The sequence below is a fragment of the Ranitomeya imitator genome, chromosome 1 (assembly GCF_032444005.1).
Source record: "Ranitomeya imitator isolate aRanImi1 chromosome 1, aRanImi1.pri, whole genome shotgun sequence".
Taxonomy (NCBI): domain Eukaryota; kingdom Metazoa; phylum Chordata; class Amphibia; order Anura; family Dendrobatidae; genus Ranitomeya; species Ranitomeya imitator.
In genome coordinates, this window is record NC_091282.1 from 724,009,483 (window position 1) to 724,026,779 (window position 17,297).

At 43.0% G+C, this 17,297-nt stretch overlaps 1 protein-coding gene across 3 annotated transcripts in view; it reads right to left on the reverse strand.

Moving 5' to 3' along the window:
- Positions 1 to 17,297, reverse strand: part of MAPKBP1 (mitogen-activated protein kinase binding protein 1) — a 148,620-nt gene that overhangs the window by 11,698 nt on the left and 119,625 nt on the right. Inside the window, exons 18-26 of one of the 3 annotated variants that reach the window (XM_069732529.1) lie at positions 16,250 to 16,361; positions 16,105 to 16,168; positions 15,426 to 15,548; positions 15,100 to 15,194; positions 14,601 to 14,668; positions 13,670 to 13,897; positions 11,625 to 11,782; positions 9,082 to 9,212; positions 1,071 to 1,250 (exon numbers count right to left, since the gene is read on the reverse strand). In XM_069732529.1, the coding sequence (XP_069588630.1) occupies positions 1,071 to 1,250; positions 9,082 to 9,212; positions 11,625 to 11,782; positions 13,670 to 13,897; positions 14,601 to 14,668; positions 15,100 to 15,194; positions 15,426 to 15,548; positions 16,105 to 16,168; positions 16,250 to 16,361 (1,159 nt within the window). Of the gene's footprint in view, positions 1 to 1,070; positions 1,254 to 9,081; positions 9,213 to 11,624; positions 11,783 to 13,669; positions 13,898 to 14,600; positions 14,669 to 15,099; positions 15,195 to 15,425; positions 15,549 to 16,104; positions 16,169 to 16,249; positions 16,362 to 17,297 lie in introns of all 3 variants that reach the window. The other 2 variants (XM_069732528.1, XM_069732530.1) reach the window with 2 other exon arrangements.

The following is a 17,297-nucleotide window of genomic DNA, read 5'->3' on the forward strand; positions in this document are numbered from 1 at the left end:
CTGGCGACAACTTCTCTCCCTTGGGAATTAAAAAAAGAAGTAATTGGGCAATAAAACTCAACACGTCCCAGCTTTATATTCCATCACATCTATTGGTAGTTGGTAGGTCACTATAAGCATTCCCTTTGACTTTGCTCAAATGTGCTTTTTTATTGTGTATGTGCAGTCTTATTTTTTTCTCTTGTACCAATTTTGCTAAAAATGCTGTAAAGCGGGAAAAAACAAGAAATTAAAACTAGATAGACTTCTACCATCATAAAGGCGTTAAAGAGATTGACTGGGATTATAAATATAAGGATCGGCTTCTTTACTGTGTCTGGTATTGGATGATTCAAAACAAAAGTGACCAGTTTTTGCTTCTATTTTATTCCCACTTCTCCCCTGAGTATTCAGTTTATGTTTTCCAAATCCTTCAAATGGTTCAAGAGATATAGGGCTGTATATTAGTGCAAGTTTTTTTTGTTTTTTTTTTTACTAAGGGGTGGGGCTTACTGGGTAATTATGCACAGCATCCTAAAGACATGCCCCAGAGGATCCTGTGAGCCACACTCACCTTGTAAAAAACACAAAAATTAGAACTAAACAACAAGGCCATATCTCTAGAACTTCACGGTGGATTTAGAAAAACAAAAAGCCTGAATGCTCAGAAGTAGGAAAAAACTCGCCACTTTTGATTTGGTGAAAGGTCCTCTTTAGAGAGGTGTCTGCTTTTAGTCTTGGATAACGCCTTAAAAAAAAAAAAAAGAACTACTTGTCTAATATTACAGAAAAATTAGAAAAAAAATAAGGAATTATAATGTGGTAAGAATGAGAAGGGGGGGTGCAGTGTGCAAACATTAAGAAACTTAGAGACAAAAAGGTAATTTATGCAGGGACAATAGGGTGCAAGCAAGCAAAAATTAATAAGGCGATTAAGAAAACAAAAGGAAAACACAATAAATGAACACTCAAATGAACTCCTAGATCATTCAGTGCAGGTGCTGGAATTCTCCATCTCTCTAGGGAATGGTTAGTATTACAAGGGTGGTCCAAGTCAAAAATTAAAAAAAAAAGAAGATTTTTTTTTTAACCTGGGCCATTGTTTGCCGAAAGATTTCCAAAGTGCTGTTTAAGGAACATTTCCTGATCGGGTGTCTGTGGGATATCACCATCTAGAACCAGGCAGGGGGTGTCCAGCTCCTCAACCTCTGCTTGCTCTTCTAGATCTGACGAGTTCCCATCTACACTTAGGGGCTCCGTACTTTCAGAGTCTTCTTGGCACAAGAAGCAAAATAAGAAAGCACGTAAGTGAAACACATTTCAGTGCTGGATGGGAATATGAGATTCTGAAATGGAGGAATCCAGTGTTTGCATGCAATAATTGTGATTAAAGGGGACCGGTCACCAGTTCAAAAGTGACCAATTTTCACGCTCATTGTATTTCTGCTGCTCCCGAGTATTTTTGGTTTTCTTTTCTAAATCCACTGTATGGTTCCAGAGACATCGGCCTTTTTAGTTTGTTCCAAGTTTTATGGTCTTTCCAAAGGGGGTGTGGCTAACAAGGTAAAGCGCCTGAGCAGCCTAAAGACACGCCCCCAAAGAACTCTCCCTGGGAAAGACCTGAATAAAAAGGTTCATATCTCTGGAACCATGTGGCGGATTTAAAGAATACAAAAAACTGAATGCTCAGGAGAGCAGCGGGAATAGAGTGGCGAGCTGGTGACAAGTCTTTACATAATAGCTCAATTGAGACAACAGGTTCAGTTCTACACAAGACAAGGTCTCAGTGATGAAATGGAGTCGACAGATGAAATATTATGAGTTTACAATACTCCACATAGGAGCTTTCACACATTTTATACAGGTTTTTGTCTATGAGGCTTTAACACAACTAGAGAAGTGACAAGTCAGTTAAAAATATATAATATATTTAACAGCATATTGTAATCATGTTAAATATACATGTTGCTTTGTGAATAGTGATGAGCCAACGTGCACAGATGAAGTGCATGCTTGAAAAATATGTTCCAGTCGCTGTGGTGGCATGTCACAATTGTGGCGACTGCCTAACATGTGATGCAATTGTTGAACAGCCGTGAGACAGGCAGGCGCGGCGACAAACATATTTTTCAAGCACGCCGAAGACACTTGGTTAGCACAGGAGAATGCTCAGATAACACCTTATCCCAGCACGTTCACTCGTCACCATTTGTTAAATCAGACTCAATTGGTCACAAAATAGCATTGTTCTCTAAACGATAAACAGGATTTCCAATTCTGTAAAAATAAGACCACAAGAAGATTTAAAACTCTAATGGACCGAGTTTCATTATTGCCCCATTTCAAAATCTCTGCTTGCCGCTATAAAAAAAAATAAAAAAAAATTATATATAATATATATATATATATATATATATATATCTATATCTATCTCGTAGGTAGAACTAGAGCTCTAGTACTCATTTCCTCTCAATAGATAATTTGCATCTTTAACCCCTTCACCCCGCTTTCAACTTCCTGACCAGGCCATTTTTTTCAATTCTGACCACTGTCACTTTATGAGGTCATAACTCTGAAACGCTTCAACGGATCCTGGCGATTCTGAGAATGTTTTCTCGTGACATATTGTACGTTATGATATAGTGGAAAAATTTCTTCGACATGACTTGCGTTTATTTGTGAAAAAAACGGAAATTTGGCAAAAATTTTGCAATTTTTAAACTTGTAGTTTTTATGCCCTTAAATTAGAGTCATATCATACAAAATAGTTAATAAATAACATTACTCACATGCCTGCTTTACATCAGAACAATTTTGGAAACAATTCTTTTGTTAGGAAGTTATAAGGGTTAAAAGTTGACCAGCGATTTCTCATTCTTACAACAAAATTTGCAAAACCATTTTTTTTTTTTTTTTTTAGGGACCACCTCACACTTGAAGTCACTTTGAGGGGTCTATATGACAGAAAATGCCCAAAAGTGACACCATTCTAAAAACTGCACCCCTCACAGGTACTCAAAACCACATTCAAGTTTATTAACCCTTCAGGTGCTTCACAGGAATTTTTGGAATGTTTAAAAAAAAAAAAATGAACATTTAACTTTTTTCACAGATTTTTTTACTTCAGATCCAATTTGTTTTTATTTTACCAAGGGTTACAGGAGAAATTGGACCAGAGAGGTTGTTGTACAATTTGTCCTGAGTACGCTGATACCCCATATGTTGGGGTAAACCCCTGTTTGGGCGCATGGCAGAGCTCGGAAGGGAAGGAGCGCCGTTTGACTTTTCAATGCAAAATTGGCTGGAATTGAGATTGGAATCCATGTCCCGTTTGGAGAGCCACTGATGTGCCTAAACAGTGGAAACCCCCCACAAGTGACCCCATTTTGGAAAGAAGCACTTTTAGCCCCCAATTGTTTTCACTAAAGTTTATAATGCAGAGCCGTGAAAATAAAAAATATATTTTTTTTCCACGAAAATGATATTTTAGCCCCCAAATTTTTATTTTCACAAGGGTAACAGGAGAAATTGGACTCCAAAGGTTGTTGTCCAATTTTGTCCTGAGTACGCTGATACCCCATATGTAGTGGGGAACCACTGTTTGGGCGCACAGCAGAGCTCGGAAGGGAAGGAGCACCACTTTAATTTTTCAACGCAGAATTGGCTAGAATTGAGATCGGACGCCATGTCACGTTTGGAGACCCCCTGATGTGCCTAAACAGTGGAAACCCCCCAATTATAACTCCAACCCTAACCCCAACGCACCCCTAAGCCTAATCCCAACCATAACCGTAACCACACCCCTAACCCTAATCCCAACCTTAATCCTGACTACACCCCTAACCCCAACACACCCCTAACCCTAATACCAGCCCTAACCTCAACCCTAACCCAGTGGCGTAGGAAGGGGGCTGCGGGGGGGGGGGGCGGTCCGCCCCGGGCGGCACAATGCGGGGGGCGGCCGGCGCTGCAGGAGGAGAAAGAAAAAAAAAAAAAAAAAAAGACGCCCCTTTAAATCTTCGGGCGGCGCCGTCCGCCGCCACGACCAGGCTCCCTCCACCCCCGGGCCCCCGCTCTAATACTCACCTCTCCTGGTTCCTGCGGCAGCTTCAGCGTCCTCCGACTCTGCGACGTCCCAGGGCAGAGGGTGCGATGACGTCATCACTGTGCGCGCCGCTCAGCCTCTCTGTCCTGAGCGTCGTAGAGCCGGAGAGACGCTGACTGCACCGGACCTGCGCTAGGAACGGGAGAGGTGAGGATTTTACTTTTTTTTTTTTTTCTTTATGTCTGACTCTGGGGGCAATGCTGGACACACTGGGGCAATACTGGAGACCATGGGGCAGATTGCTGGACACACCGGGGCAATACTGGAGACCATGGGTGGGGCAGATTGCTGGACACACTGGGGCAATACTGGAGACCATGGGTGGGGCAGATTGCTGGACACACTGGGGCAATACTGGAGACCATGGGGCAGATTGCTGGACACACCGGGGCAATACTGGAGACCCTGGGGCAGATTTCTGGACACATTGAGGCAATGCTGGAGACCCTGGGGCAGATTTCTGGACACACTGGGGCAATACTGGAGACCATGGGGCAGAATGCTGGACACACTGGGGCAATACTGGAGGCCATGGGGCAGATTGCTGGACACACTGGGGCAATACTGGAGACCATGGGGCAGAATGCTGGACACACTGAGGCAATACTGGAGACCATGGGGCAGAATGCTGGACACACTGGGGCAATACAGGAGACCATGGGGCAGATTGCTGGACACACTGGGGCAATACTGGAGACCCTGGGGCAGATTTCTGGACACATTGAGGCAATGCTGGAGACCCTGGGGCAGACTTCTGGACACACTGGGGCAGATTTCTGGACATACTGGGGCAATGCTGGAGACCCTGGGGCAGATTTCTGGACACACTGGGGCAATGCTGAACACTGGGGTAATATGCTGGACACACTGGGGGTAATATGCTGGACACACTGGGGCAATGCTGGACACTGGGGGTAATATGCTGGACACACTGGGGGTAATATGCTGGACACACTGGGGCAACGCTGGACACTGGGGCAGATTGCTGGACACACTGGGGGCAGTGCTGGACATACTGGGGCAGATTTCTGAACACACTGGGGGTAATATGCTGGACACACTGGGGCAGATTGCTGGACAACATGGGGGTAATATGCTGGACACACTGGGGCAGATTGCTGGACACACTGGGGGCAGGACTTGAGGCATGGGCAGAATGTAGATACGGGGCATGATTGGAGACACGGGGCAGGATTGGATCATGGGGCAGGACGGATACGATGGAGGCTGATGGGGCAGGATGGGGAGATCATATGGGGTAGAATGGATACTCATGAGGGCAGGATGCGAGAACATATGGCTGGAGCCAGGAATGAGATAAACGGGGCCAGGGTGGGGAATAGTGTTACCATAGGGGCTAATTAAGGGATATTATTACTGCAGTGATGTATTTATTTTATTTTTTGAGTATACTGTTTTAAATGGGGGGGCGGTCCTGTTACTGTGCAGAGTGACACTATATCACCTTTTTTTCTTCATGTGATGTAATGTAGAAGTTGTGAAAAATTAAGTAATGTGTTCTGCAAGCGGAGCTCGAGATAACTGTTATTTCCTGCAGAAACGAGTCCTGGCTGGAAGGAATGATGGAGGTCTGTGCTGGATGAAAGATGAAGGACTTCACCTAGAGACGTCACTGGTGAGTCAGTGTTACCTATACACTGACACTATACACTGTATACTATATACAGCGGTCCTGTGTACAATGTCACCAGTGATCACTGTATTATCTATACATTATATACAGAGCTCCTGTGTATAATACCACCAGTGATCTCTGTATTACCTCTACACAGACACTGCATACTAAGTACAGATCTCCTGTGAATACTGGCACTTATGGTGATAGTATTGTGTTTTTTTTTTTTTTATTACTGATCAGTATTGTAGTATTCAGTCACTATGTGGTGGTAATATGTGGTCTGGAAATGGTGTTGTGGTATTTGTCCCTTGTATGTAGTATTATTCGGTCACTGTGGTCTGGTCATGGTGTGGTGGTATTAAGTCACAGGTTTGGCATGTGGGGGTGACACCATTAGGCCCAATTTAAGTTCTACAAAACAGGAAAACCATTTTTGGTAACCTTTGTGTGTATTGAGCTGGGGGAGGAAGGGGGGGTTTGTGTGTATTGAGCTGGGGGAGGAAGGGGGGGGGCGCCAAACTCGGGAACAGCCCCGGGCGGCAAAAGCTCTAGCTACGCCTCTGCCCTAACCACACCCCTAACCCTGACACACCCTTAACCCTAACTTTAGCCCCAACCCTAACTTTAGCCAATCCTAACTTTAGCCCCAACCCTAACCATAACTCAACCCTAATGGGAAAATGGAAATAAATACATTTTTTTAATTTTATTATTTTTCCCTAACTGAAGGGGTAATGAAGGGGGGTTTGATTTACTATTTTATAGCGGGTTTTTGTTTGGCAGCTGTCACACGCTAAGAGATGCTTTTTATTGCAAAAAATAGTTTTTTCCATCACCACATTTTGAGAGATATAATTTTTCCATATTTTGGCCCACAGAGTCATGTGAGGTCTTGTTTTTTGTGGGACGAGATGACGTTTTTATTGGTAACATTTTCAGGCACATGACTTTTTTTAATCGCTTTTTATTCCGATATTTGGGAGGCAGAATGAACAAAAACCAGCAATTCCTGAATTTCTTTTAGGGGGTGTTTATACCATTCCACGTTTGGTAAAATTGATAAAGCAGCTTTATTCTTCGGGTTAGTACGATTATAGCGATACCTCTTTTATATTTTTTTTATGTTTTGGCGCTTTTACACAAAAACTATTTTATAAAAAAAAATATTGTTTTTGCATCGCTTTATTCTAAGAGCTATAACTTATTTTTCTGGCGATTACGCTGTATGGCGGTTTTTTTTTTGCGGGACAAGATGACGTTTTCAGCGGTACCATGTTTATTTATATGATGATAAAGCGTTGTTTTTTGCCTTGTTTTTTATTTATTTTTTTGTGGTGTTCACTGAAGGAGTTAACTAGTGGGATGGTTTTATAGAGCGGGTCATTACAGACGCGGCGATACCAAATATGTGTACTTATTGGTTTTTTTTTTGTTTACATAAGTAAATGGATTTATTGGAAAATATTTATTTATTAATTTTTTTCGTTATTTGGGGATTTTTTTTTTTTACACTTTATAACATTGTCCCAGGGTGGGACATCACTATGGTACATCAGATCGCTGATCTGACACTTTGCATAGCACTGTCAGATTAGCAATCTGACAGGCAGTGCAGGAGGCTTTCTGGTGCCTGCTCTCAGCAGGCGCCGGCAAGCCACCTCCGCGAAGGACCCGGAAGGAGCCCTGCAGCCATTTTGGATCCGGCGTCTCCTTCCAGAACATCGCGATCGCATCGCGTTGTTCCGGTGGGAGAGCGCAGGGAGCCCCCGTCCATGCGCGATGCCCCTCTATGTCGCTGCCACTACTGACAGCGGCATCAGAGGGAGTTAAATGCCAACGATCGGCGCTAGTGCCGATCGTGGGCATTGCTGCGGGGTGTCAGCTGTCACATACAGCTGACACCTGCACGTGATGACCGCAGTGCTTACCGAGACAGCGCGATCAGGCCGCCATACTAGTACTGCGGTTTGCGGGAACTCAGTTCCCGAAGAGCAGTACTAGTATGGTGCATGTCGAGAAGGGGTTAATATGCCAAAGGATCATTGCAAGGCCTGTAAGTCTCCTTACCCTGGCATGGCAAGCATGCCTCTCTCCATAAGAAGAAACGTTACCCTTTAGACCCCAGTCAGAGGACTCATACAGCCAAATCAGATCTCATGCTTTCTACTGTGGAGTGGCAACAACCCAAAACATTTGTTTGTTAACTGTGATTCTCAATTAACCTTTATCTTTGAGGATTGATATCGACTTTTAGGATTGCTCTTTCTCTACGAAGAGGCAATTTGCATATTTAATTTACCAGGGGAGCAGTGTATGGCCTATAAAAGTCTCCTTACACTGGCAAGTCAGGCATGTAACTCCCCACAAGGAGAGACGTTACCCCTTCGAAAACTTGTTTATACCTAGAAATTGATTACAACATAACTCAGGTGCCTTGAACAGGCCTCTGGATTAAGTTAATGTATTACTATTCACTCACTGCAAGCAGAGACCTTAAAAAGGCTTAGTCTAAACATAAATATGTAATAGGTGTAATAATAATATTAGCAAATACCTCCAATTAGGAATGTAGTATAGTTCTTCTGGTTCGCTATGTCGCTTACCCCATGTGCAGGCATTGCAGTAGCTTAGGTATCCACAGTTATGGCCACTCATATAGTGAGTTAATTGCTAGTGGTCGTAACCATGGATACCTAACCTACTGCAATGCCCTGCAAGGAAAAGACAGGCAGCGCATGCATGAGAGGTCAGAAATCTCATTTACTTAGCGGTACTGTGAAATGATGCATCTTTTTTTCTGCGTCAAAAAAGCAACATGGGAACAAGCCCTTAATCTGTGATCTGTCACTTGGTGCTCTTTGACACTTATACAGCGATTTATCCATCTTGGCAGACATTTCGTCCAAGCACTTAAAGGGATTGTCCACTCCTAGGACAACTCCTTTTTAAACTAAATGCTCGGCCTCAATAAAATAATAAAGTCTGTACTCACAGTCTCCACCTTCGGACAAACTGAACATTGAGAGGAAGCCAAGGCTGCAGCTGATCCCCGACTTCCTCTTCATGTTCAGTTTGTCCAAAGGCGGAGACAGTGACGCCAGAGCTGATTGGACACCGGGCATCACATGTCATTTCACTGCATCACAGCACCGGAACTGAAAGTGCCGACAGCGGGAACGGAGCCGGCACAGGAGGCGAGTATAGGCTTTATCATTTTAAATCAGGGCTGAACATTTAGTTTAAGCAGTTATTGTCCTAGTAGTGGACAACCCCTTTAAGAAATCTTACTAACGCAATTTACATAGGGGTAATGGATAAAGCATGTTGTGTAGCTTTATGACTAGTAATAAAATCTTACCTTCATTGGGGTGCTCTGGACTGGACAGGCGGCTGCTGCTGTAATCAACGGAGCAGGCACTGTCCGGGCTATGCTTCTCCTGAAGGTCCTTGGGATAGACTCCACAAGGCAAGCCTTTTACCTCAAACTCACTGGAAAGTTATAGAATTAGGTTTAAAAATATATATTTATACCTTTAAAAACAAAAAAACACATTAATATCATATGAACTTATCCAAGATTATGGTTCGCACATTTGTATTATTCCCATGGTTTATGCTTGATGGATACACTGCATGTGTACCATCTCGACCATCACTATGAGAAAGTTTATAGCCATTCCTGCCTATCCACACTTGGCCAACGTAGTGGTAGCAGTGGATGTGATACAACTAATCCTAGCTGATAAAACAGGGAATCAAAACTGCACCAAGCAGCCCCAGTAAGTGACATCACTGGAATCAGGCTCTCTGCCCCTACATCGTGCTGCTCTCAGAATACATATCAAAAACCAGCAGACAGATTCCCTTTAATACATCTTTTATCAGTACGTTCAAGAAAAATTTCCTGTATTCTTCAGAATTTAGGCTTTGTGTACACTGGTTTGCCCATATTTTAATATCAAAAGACTGAACGTCACTTCCAAACAAAACAGGTGTGAATAGGTGCATACTAACAGTGGCCATCTCCATATATAGCTAACAAACAAGATGCAGTCTGAACGTTCTAGAATGAAATATATGAAACGCACTGCTGAAAGAAAAATAAAGTGAAAAATTAAACAACAAAATGTAACTCCACGTCAATCACACTTCTGTGAGATCAACCTGTCCAGGTATGAAGCAAAACTGATTGTGAATCAATTTCTCCTCCGGTTGTGCAAATGGCACAGACAACAGGTAGAAATTATAGAAAATTAGCATGACAACCCTTATAAATGGAGTGGTTCTGCAGGTGGTGACCACAGACAATTTCTCTGCTTTCATCCTTTTTGGCCGTTTTAGTCAGTTTTGCATTTTGTCATTGCTCTCACCCATAGAGGTACTGTACAGCAACATGAGATGGTGTCTTTTGTACAACCAACAGGAGTTACTCAGGTAGTGCAGCTCATCCAGGACGGCACATCAACGTCAGTTGTGGCAAGAAGGGTAGCTGAGTGTCAGCGTAGTGTCCTGAGCATGGAGCAGATATCAGGAGACAGGCCAGTACACCAGGAGATGTGGAAGGGTCGTAGGAGGGCAACAACCCAGCAGCAGGACTGCTACCTAAGTCTTTGTGCTAGAAGAAACAGGAGCAGCAGTGCCAAAGCCCTTCAAAATGACGTCCAGCAGGCCACAAATGTGAATGTGTCTGCTCAATCTGTCAGAAACAGACTCCATGAGGGTGGAATGAGGGCCTGACGTCCACAAGTGGGTGTTGTGCTTACAGCCCAACACCGTGTCGGGCGATTGCCATTTTCCAGAGAACACCAAGATTGGCAGAATTGGCATTGGTGCCCTGTGTTCTTCACGGATAAGAGCAGGTTCACACTGAGTACATGTGACAGATGCGAGTCCTTCTGATGCATGACAATGCTAGGCCTCATGTAGCTGAAGTGTGTGAGAAGTTCTTGCATGATGAAGGTATTGATGCTATGGACTGGCCTGCCCACTCCCCAGACCTGAATCCAATCGTGCACATCAAGTTTCGTTCCATCTACCAACGCCACATTGCACCACAGACTGTCCAGGAGTTGACTGATGCTTTAATCCAGGTGTAGGAGGAGATCCCTCAGGAGACAATCTGCATCTTAATCAGGAGCATGCCCAGGCATTGTAGGGAGGTCATACAGGCACGTGGAGGCCACACACACTACTGAGCATCATTTCCTTGTCTTAAGGCATTTCCACTGATGGTGAATCAGCCTGTAATTTGATTTTGTGTGTCATTCCAAATCCAGATCCCCATGAGATATTTTGATTTACATTGATCATTGTTATGTTTTATTGTACTCAATGCATTCCACTATGTAATGAATAAATATCTGCAACTGGAATATTTCATTCAGTGATATCTAGGATGTGGCATTTTAGTGTTCTTTTAATTTTTTAAGCAATGTATATGAAATTGGAATTGCATTATTGCTCTCAAAAATAGGAAAACAAAAAGATGGCTACCCTTCGTAAACACCTGTACACACCTGTTTTCTGTTTGGAAGTGAGAGTCTTCTGTTATTTATACATAGGCTCTCTGACCAAGCGCTCCAACCGTCAGCCTATGGCGGTTTTAATCACAGGAGGATCCTACCTACCCATATAAATGTAGGCTCTCAGCCCAGGAGAGGAAACACATTAGATTAGGCACCCAGCAAAGACTATAGCCTTGTCGCAGCTGCTGGATACACATGAATTGGCCAATTTATGTGCCAAGCATCTTTATTTTTTCCCTATTTTCTAGAGCAGTACTGCAATTCTAATTTCCATCTTATGTCAATTTTTATCTAAAGTAATATCAAAACGCTAAAGAGGTGGCTTGTGAGCCGATCAGACACATGAGCTAGGCTTGGCGTTATCTCGCATTGTTACCTGCATGCATCTAGTGCCTGCTCCTCTCCAATCTCTGGATAGATAACACACTCCTTGCCATCCGGGGTATCCAACTCCTGTTTAAACATCCCGTCCTCACAAGACATGAGCCGTATAACCCTTGGACGTGCATGTCCGCCTATGGGGAGAAATGGATCCTGGAAAAAAATAAGATTTAAATTCAGGGCAAAGTATAATTCGCTCTGGGGCAACAAATGAAAAATATTCAAGGAACTTTACCAAAATATCAGGTTATCCCCCCTATCCATCAGATAGGGCATAACGTGCTGAACGCTGGGACTCCCCTAGTGATCCCAAGAAAGGGGGCCTCCGAAACCCCAAGAACTGAGTTCTGCAGCCCTGTCTTTTATTGTGTGCACGCTCCATTCATAGTCAACAAATTGCCAAAAATATCCAAGTGCTGTCCTTTGCTTCCTCCAGCAGTCTCCTTCATTCAAGGCAGGGCTCTACAGAATTTCATTTTCTGCACGATCTCCAGACCCTCAGTAATTTATCTCCCATCCTATGGATGAGTGACTGATTACGCACAATTTTAGTTTATTTTTTTATGCATTCATTAACAGTTTTAACAGAAGCCAATTGCAAAAATCATTTTTTTTAGCCAATAAATACTAGATTTAAAAAAAAAAAAAAAAAGTGTCCTCAAAACTTGAATTTTTCCATAGCGATTGCTCCAAAATCTGAAAAGATTGTCAAAAACAATATCTGAAGGGAATTTACGGCACAGTAAAGCCCGGAGAGGTAAATTACGGTTCTTGATTTTATTGTACTGAAGCATTATTGATCATTCTATCACTAAGGTTTTGCTTTCTGTGAATGAACCTTATAACGGACTAGATTGTGGCCCGATTCTAAGGCATCAGGTATTCTAGAATATGCATGTCCCCGTAGTATATGGACAATGATGATTCCAGAATTCGCGGCACACTGTGCCCGTCGCTGATTGGTCGAGGCAACCTTTATGACATAATCGTCGCCATGGCAACCATTATGACATCTACGTCGATACTGTGCCCGTCGCTGAATCAGAAACGTGGGATTTCTACATCCTTTATGACATCATCGTCGCTGTACCCGTTGCTGATTGGTCGAGGCCTGGCGGCCTCGACCAATCAGAGACGTGGGATTTCTACGTCGATGCTGTGCCGGTCTCTGATTGGTCGAGGCCTGGTGGCATCGGGTTTTCTAGAATATGCATGTCCCCGTAGTATAAGGACAATGATGATTCCAGAATTCGCGGCAGACTGTGCCCGTCGCTGATTGGTCGAGGCAACCTTTATGACATCATTGTCGCCATGGCAACCATTATGACATCTACGTCGATACTGTGCCCGTCGCTGAATCAGAAACGTGGGATTTCTACATCCTTTATGACATCATCGTCGCTGTGCCCGTTGCTGATTGTCCAGTTTCTGGACCAATTCTAATTAGTGACATGCCCCCTTTAAAAATCAAAGAAAGGGAATACTAGAAGATAGGAGAAGGCAGGGAAAGGGGTTGCAGGGCGGAGGGATGGGATATGCTGGTATGTTCATTTTTGCTTTTTTTTTGTTTGTTTATTGGGGGAGGGGCAAATTATTAGATGTATTAAGTGAAGCAGCACAGAAACATCAGAAGTTCAATCACTTTATACAGTTATGCAGTGAAGCGGTCACATAGGGGTAAGATATAGTAAAAAATAGGAATGTTAAAAGGAGTGTAACAGGACAAGGAGTCTTGTAATGTCACAAGGACCAACATACAAAGCTGAAGATGGGAGAACATGACTCCAAATGCAGCTAGCACACTTTTCAGATCACATTTCAGGGTCAGTAATGATTATGGAGTTTTTACAGATGCAATATTTATTAATAAAGTACATTAATATATGTGCCCCATTAGGTCAGTATAAAAAACACAACGTTATTTATTAATTTTTAAAAGTCATTGAAATACTACTTAAAAGAAGATTAGCAACATGCAAAATCCATATCCTTTTTTTTTTTCCATTGCACAATCATCATAAATAACCATTTCAAACTTACATATAATTTTACGGGGTCAGGTTGCACTTTTGATTCCATAAATGCAACTCCTTGATTTTCTTGGCGTCCAAGGAGGTCGTCGCATGGAGAGAAAGATTCCAGCTGGCGGAGGTCAAGCATGGACTTTACAGTGAGCTCGATGTTTCCAGTGGGCTGAGACCAACGAACGCGCTGCCTGGGTGTTTTACCAAGAGAGTCTGAGTGCTGGGAGACGGACTTGTCTTTATCCTTAAAATTAAGCAAACGTTTGGAAAAAAAGTGTAATCCAGGACCTTTTTTTTATATAAACTAAAAGATGCACCACTGATAGTTCTTTTTCTGCTAGCGAGAAATGGAGACACATTCAGTTGTTTTCATGGCAATAGGGGATAGAAATGATGGGAAAAAAAAGCCGTACGCTCGAAAATCAGGCCCAGACATCGTGTTCAGCCAGGTAAAAAGGATCAGCATTGAACTAGCCTGATCACAGCATGTGAAAACGGAGGCTCATAGCAGTGAGACAAACCCCATTTTCTACAATGAGCTTATTTGTAGACAAATTTGTCCAAATACGTGAAAAATCGTCTGGGCTTGGTCAGTTTCTCTCGTACGTAAATAAATCGCACTTGTGAATAGCCCCATAGAATATTAGTTATGAATGCTACCAAAATGTAATAATTATGATGGACAGCTCAGCCTACAGTAAGTGGCAGGATTCACCCCAAAAGATCTACTGTCTAGAGCAGTGTTCCCCAACTCCGGTCCTCAAGAGTCACCAACAGGCCATGTTTTCAGGATTTCCTTAGTATTACACAGGTGATGGAATTATTGCCTGTGCAGGTGATGCAATTATCACCTGTGCAATACTAAGGAAATCCTGAAAACATGACCTGTTGGTGGCTCTTGAGGACCGGAGTTGGGGAACACTGCTCTAGACCATCCTAAAACTTACCCTTTTCATTTCCCAGAAAGATACACTTCTTCCAAAAGAATTGGCAAGGTCATTGTTCTTCTCAGAACCTAAAATGCAAGATATAAACGCTCTATAAACAAAGAGGAAATTAGAAGATGTGGAAGTGCATTACATTGTAGGCGTAAATACTTGTTTTACATAAAATAACTTTGATATGAACAGTAAAGTGTTCAGCAAGGAAACAAAAGATGTTAGTTCCACGTTGCTTGAATAGGGCCCTGATGCAATAGTGTGGTGCCATAAACGAATTTGCAGAAGGCTCAACCCTATTGCTGGGTGACTTTGGTTCCGATGCACTCTTTCCACTTTTTCCTCTCCAGTTGTTGCAGTGGTCTGGTCATAAAGCAAGATCAAAAAACATTGCATGCAACATATTTTTTGGACCCGGCTATGGATACATCATTTGTGTCCAGCTCAGAAAAAGCAACTAGCCGGATATAACTGATATATGGCAACCTGGCTATAGGCAATTCCTTACCAATCATATCTTCATCACTGCCTTCATCAACCCCATCTTTGTCGCTATCAGATGAAAGTGCAGGTGCCGGGCACATCACAGCAATGGTCTCACGTCTTTGGAAAAAATAAAAAATTGAAATTAGAGCTCACTATGGTGTGAACCTAACCAACACGTGAGCCATTTAACAAACAGGTCATAAAATAGGAACGAGGCAAAAACATATACAACTAGTGCAAATGCTCACATGCTACATAGTCTCTCTGCACGGTCACTGAGCACATCTTATTAATGGCTGCTTTATTACAAATCACACACAAGAAAAGAAAAACCTACAAGGAGGTTACCTGGTATTTGCAGTCTTGCTCGGTGCACATTTTTCGCCCACTTTCCCACGTTGCTTTATTTCAGCGAGTCTTTGGCGCATGTTGATCGTCATCTCGGAGCTAAGACGCCAGATAAAAATGCAACTGGAGAAAGAAAAAAAAAAATGCTCAGTTTACAGGTTTTAGGACATGTTCATAATTTCAGAATTTGCTGCGGATTTGGGACACAAATCTTCGGCAATTAACAATACATGTCAAGCGAATGGTTTTTAAAACCTCATGCACACATTGTGGGAGAAAATAAAACAAACAAAAAAACAACCACATGAAAATCACATTTTTATAGCGGACCTCAATGTAATAGGGTAAAATCCAAATTATGTTACATGGTTACAAAAAATGGTTGTCAGTCCGTGAAAATCAGACCGCACTCTGGTATCATCCGAGTGCCATCAGATGGTTTTTCACGGACTCAGACTTGAATGGCTGATTTCTATTCGACACTCGGAGTAAAATCGGACATGTCTCTTACTTTCCAAGGACAGCTCGGTACAAGGGGGAAAAAAAAAATAAGAGATTGGACATGTGCACAGCCCCATAAAATATCATAGGTACAAGCGCTAGCCGTGAACACCACTAGTTCAAGAAAGTCAGTGGTGTGCAGGATCTCTTCCATGGAGTCTCACACTTAGGTTCTTACCTGTCTCCAGACACAGATATCAGATGTTTGCAGTCATTGGTAAACTTCATCCCTGTCACAATCTCTGAAAGGAGGATTACACAGTCTGAGATTGGTGCTCTAGTAAGGGGCTACATATTTTCATGATTTGATAAGCAATCACTACCTGAATGTCCAAACATGGTGGCCACGCACTCCCCAGTGTAGAAATCAAAGATCGACAAGTTCTTGTCTGAGCAGCTGGTTGCTATATAGAGGCCGGATGGGTCAGTTTGAACCTACAGGGAGAAAGAAGTGTTAGCTGTGGGACAAGGGGCAAAATATACACTCACTCTCACACTCTCTACAAGTGAGAGAGAGTGAGAGAGAGCGTGAGAGAGATAGAGTGTGTGTGAGTGAGTGAGTGAGAGTGTGTGTGAGTGAGTGAGTGAGAGTGTGTGTGAGTGAGTGAGTGAGAGTGTGTGTGAGAGAGTGAGTGAGAGTGTGTGTGAGAGTGAGAGTGTGTGTGAGAGTGAGAGTGTGTGTGAGAGTGAGAGTGTGTGTGAGAGTGAGAGTGTGTGTGAGAGTGAGAGTGTGTGTGAGAGTGAGAGTGTGTGTGAGAGTGAGAGTGTGTGTGAGAGTGAGAGTGTGTGTGAGAGTGAGAGTGTGTGTGAGAGTGAGAGTGTGTGTGAGAGTGAGAGTGTGTGTGAGAGTGAGAGTGTGTGTGAGAGTGAGAGTGTGTGTGAGAGTGAGAGTGTGTGTGAGAGTGAGAGTGTGTGTGAGAGTGAGAGTGTGTGTGAGAGTGAGAGTGTGTGTGAGAGTGAGAGTGTGTGTGAGAGTGAGAGTGTGTGTGAGAGTGAGAGTGTGTGTGAGAGTGAGAGTGTGTGTGAGTGAGAGTGTGTGTGAGAGTGAGAGTGTGTGTGAGAGTGAGTGAGTGAGTGAGTGAGTGAGTGAGTGTTCTTTACAAATGGGTATAGCCCACAGGATCCTCAGAGGCGTGTCTTTAGACTGTTTTGCATTATTACGTTGAGTCACGCCCCCATGGTAAAGACCATAACAAATTAGCACTACGTAAAAAAGAGCCCCCTTCTCTGGAACCATACAACTGATTTACAAAAGAACAAAAAAAATACTAAGGGGAGCAGTGGAAAGAAAATGAGGGCAAAAAAGAATTGGCCAGAGAGCATGCAGAGACAAACCAAGTTTGCGGGGAAAGAACCAGCAGCACATATAGG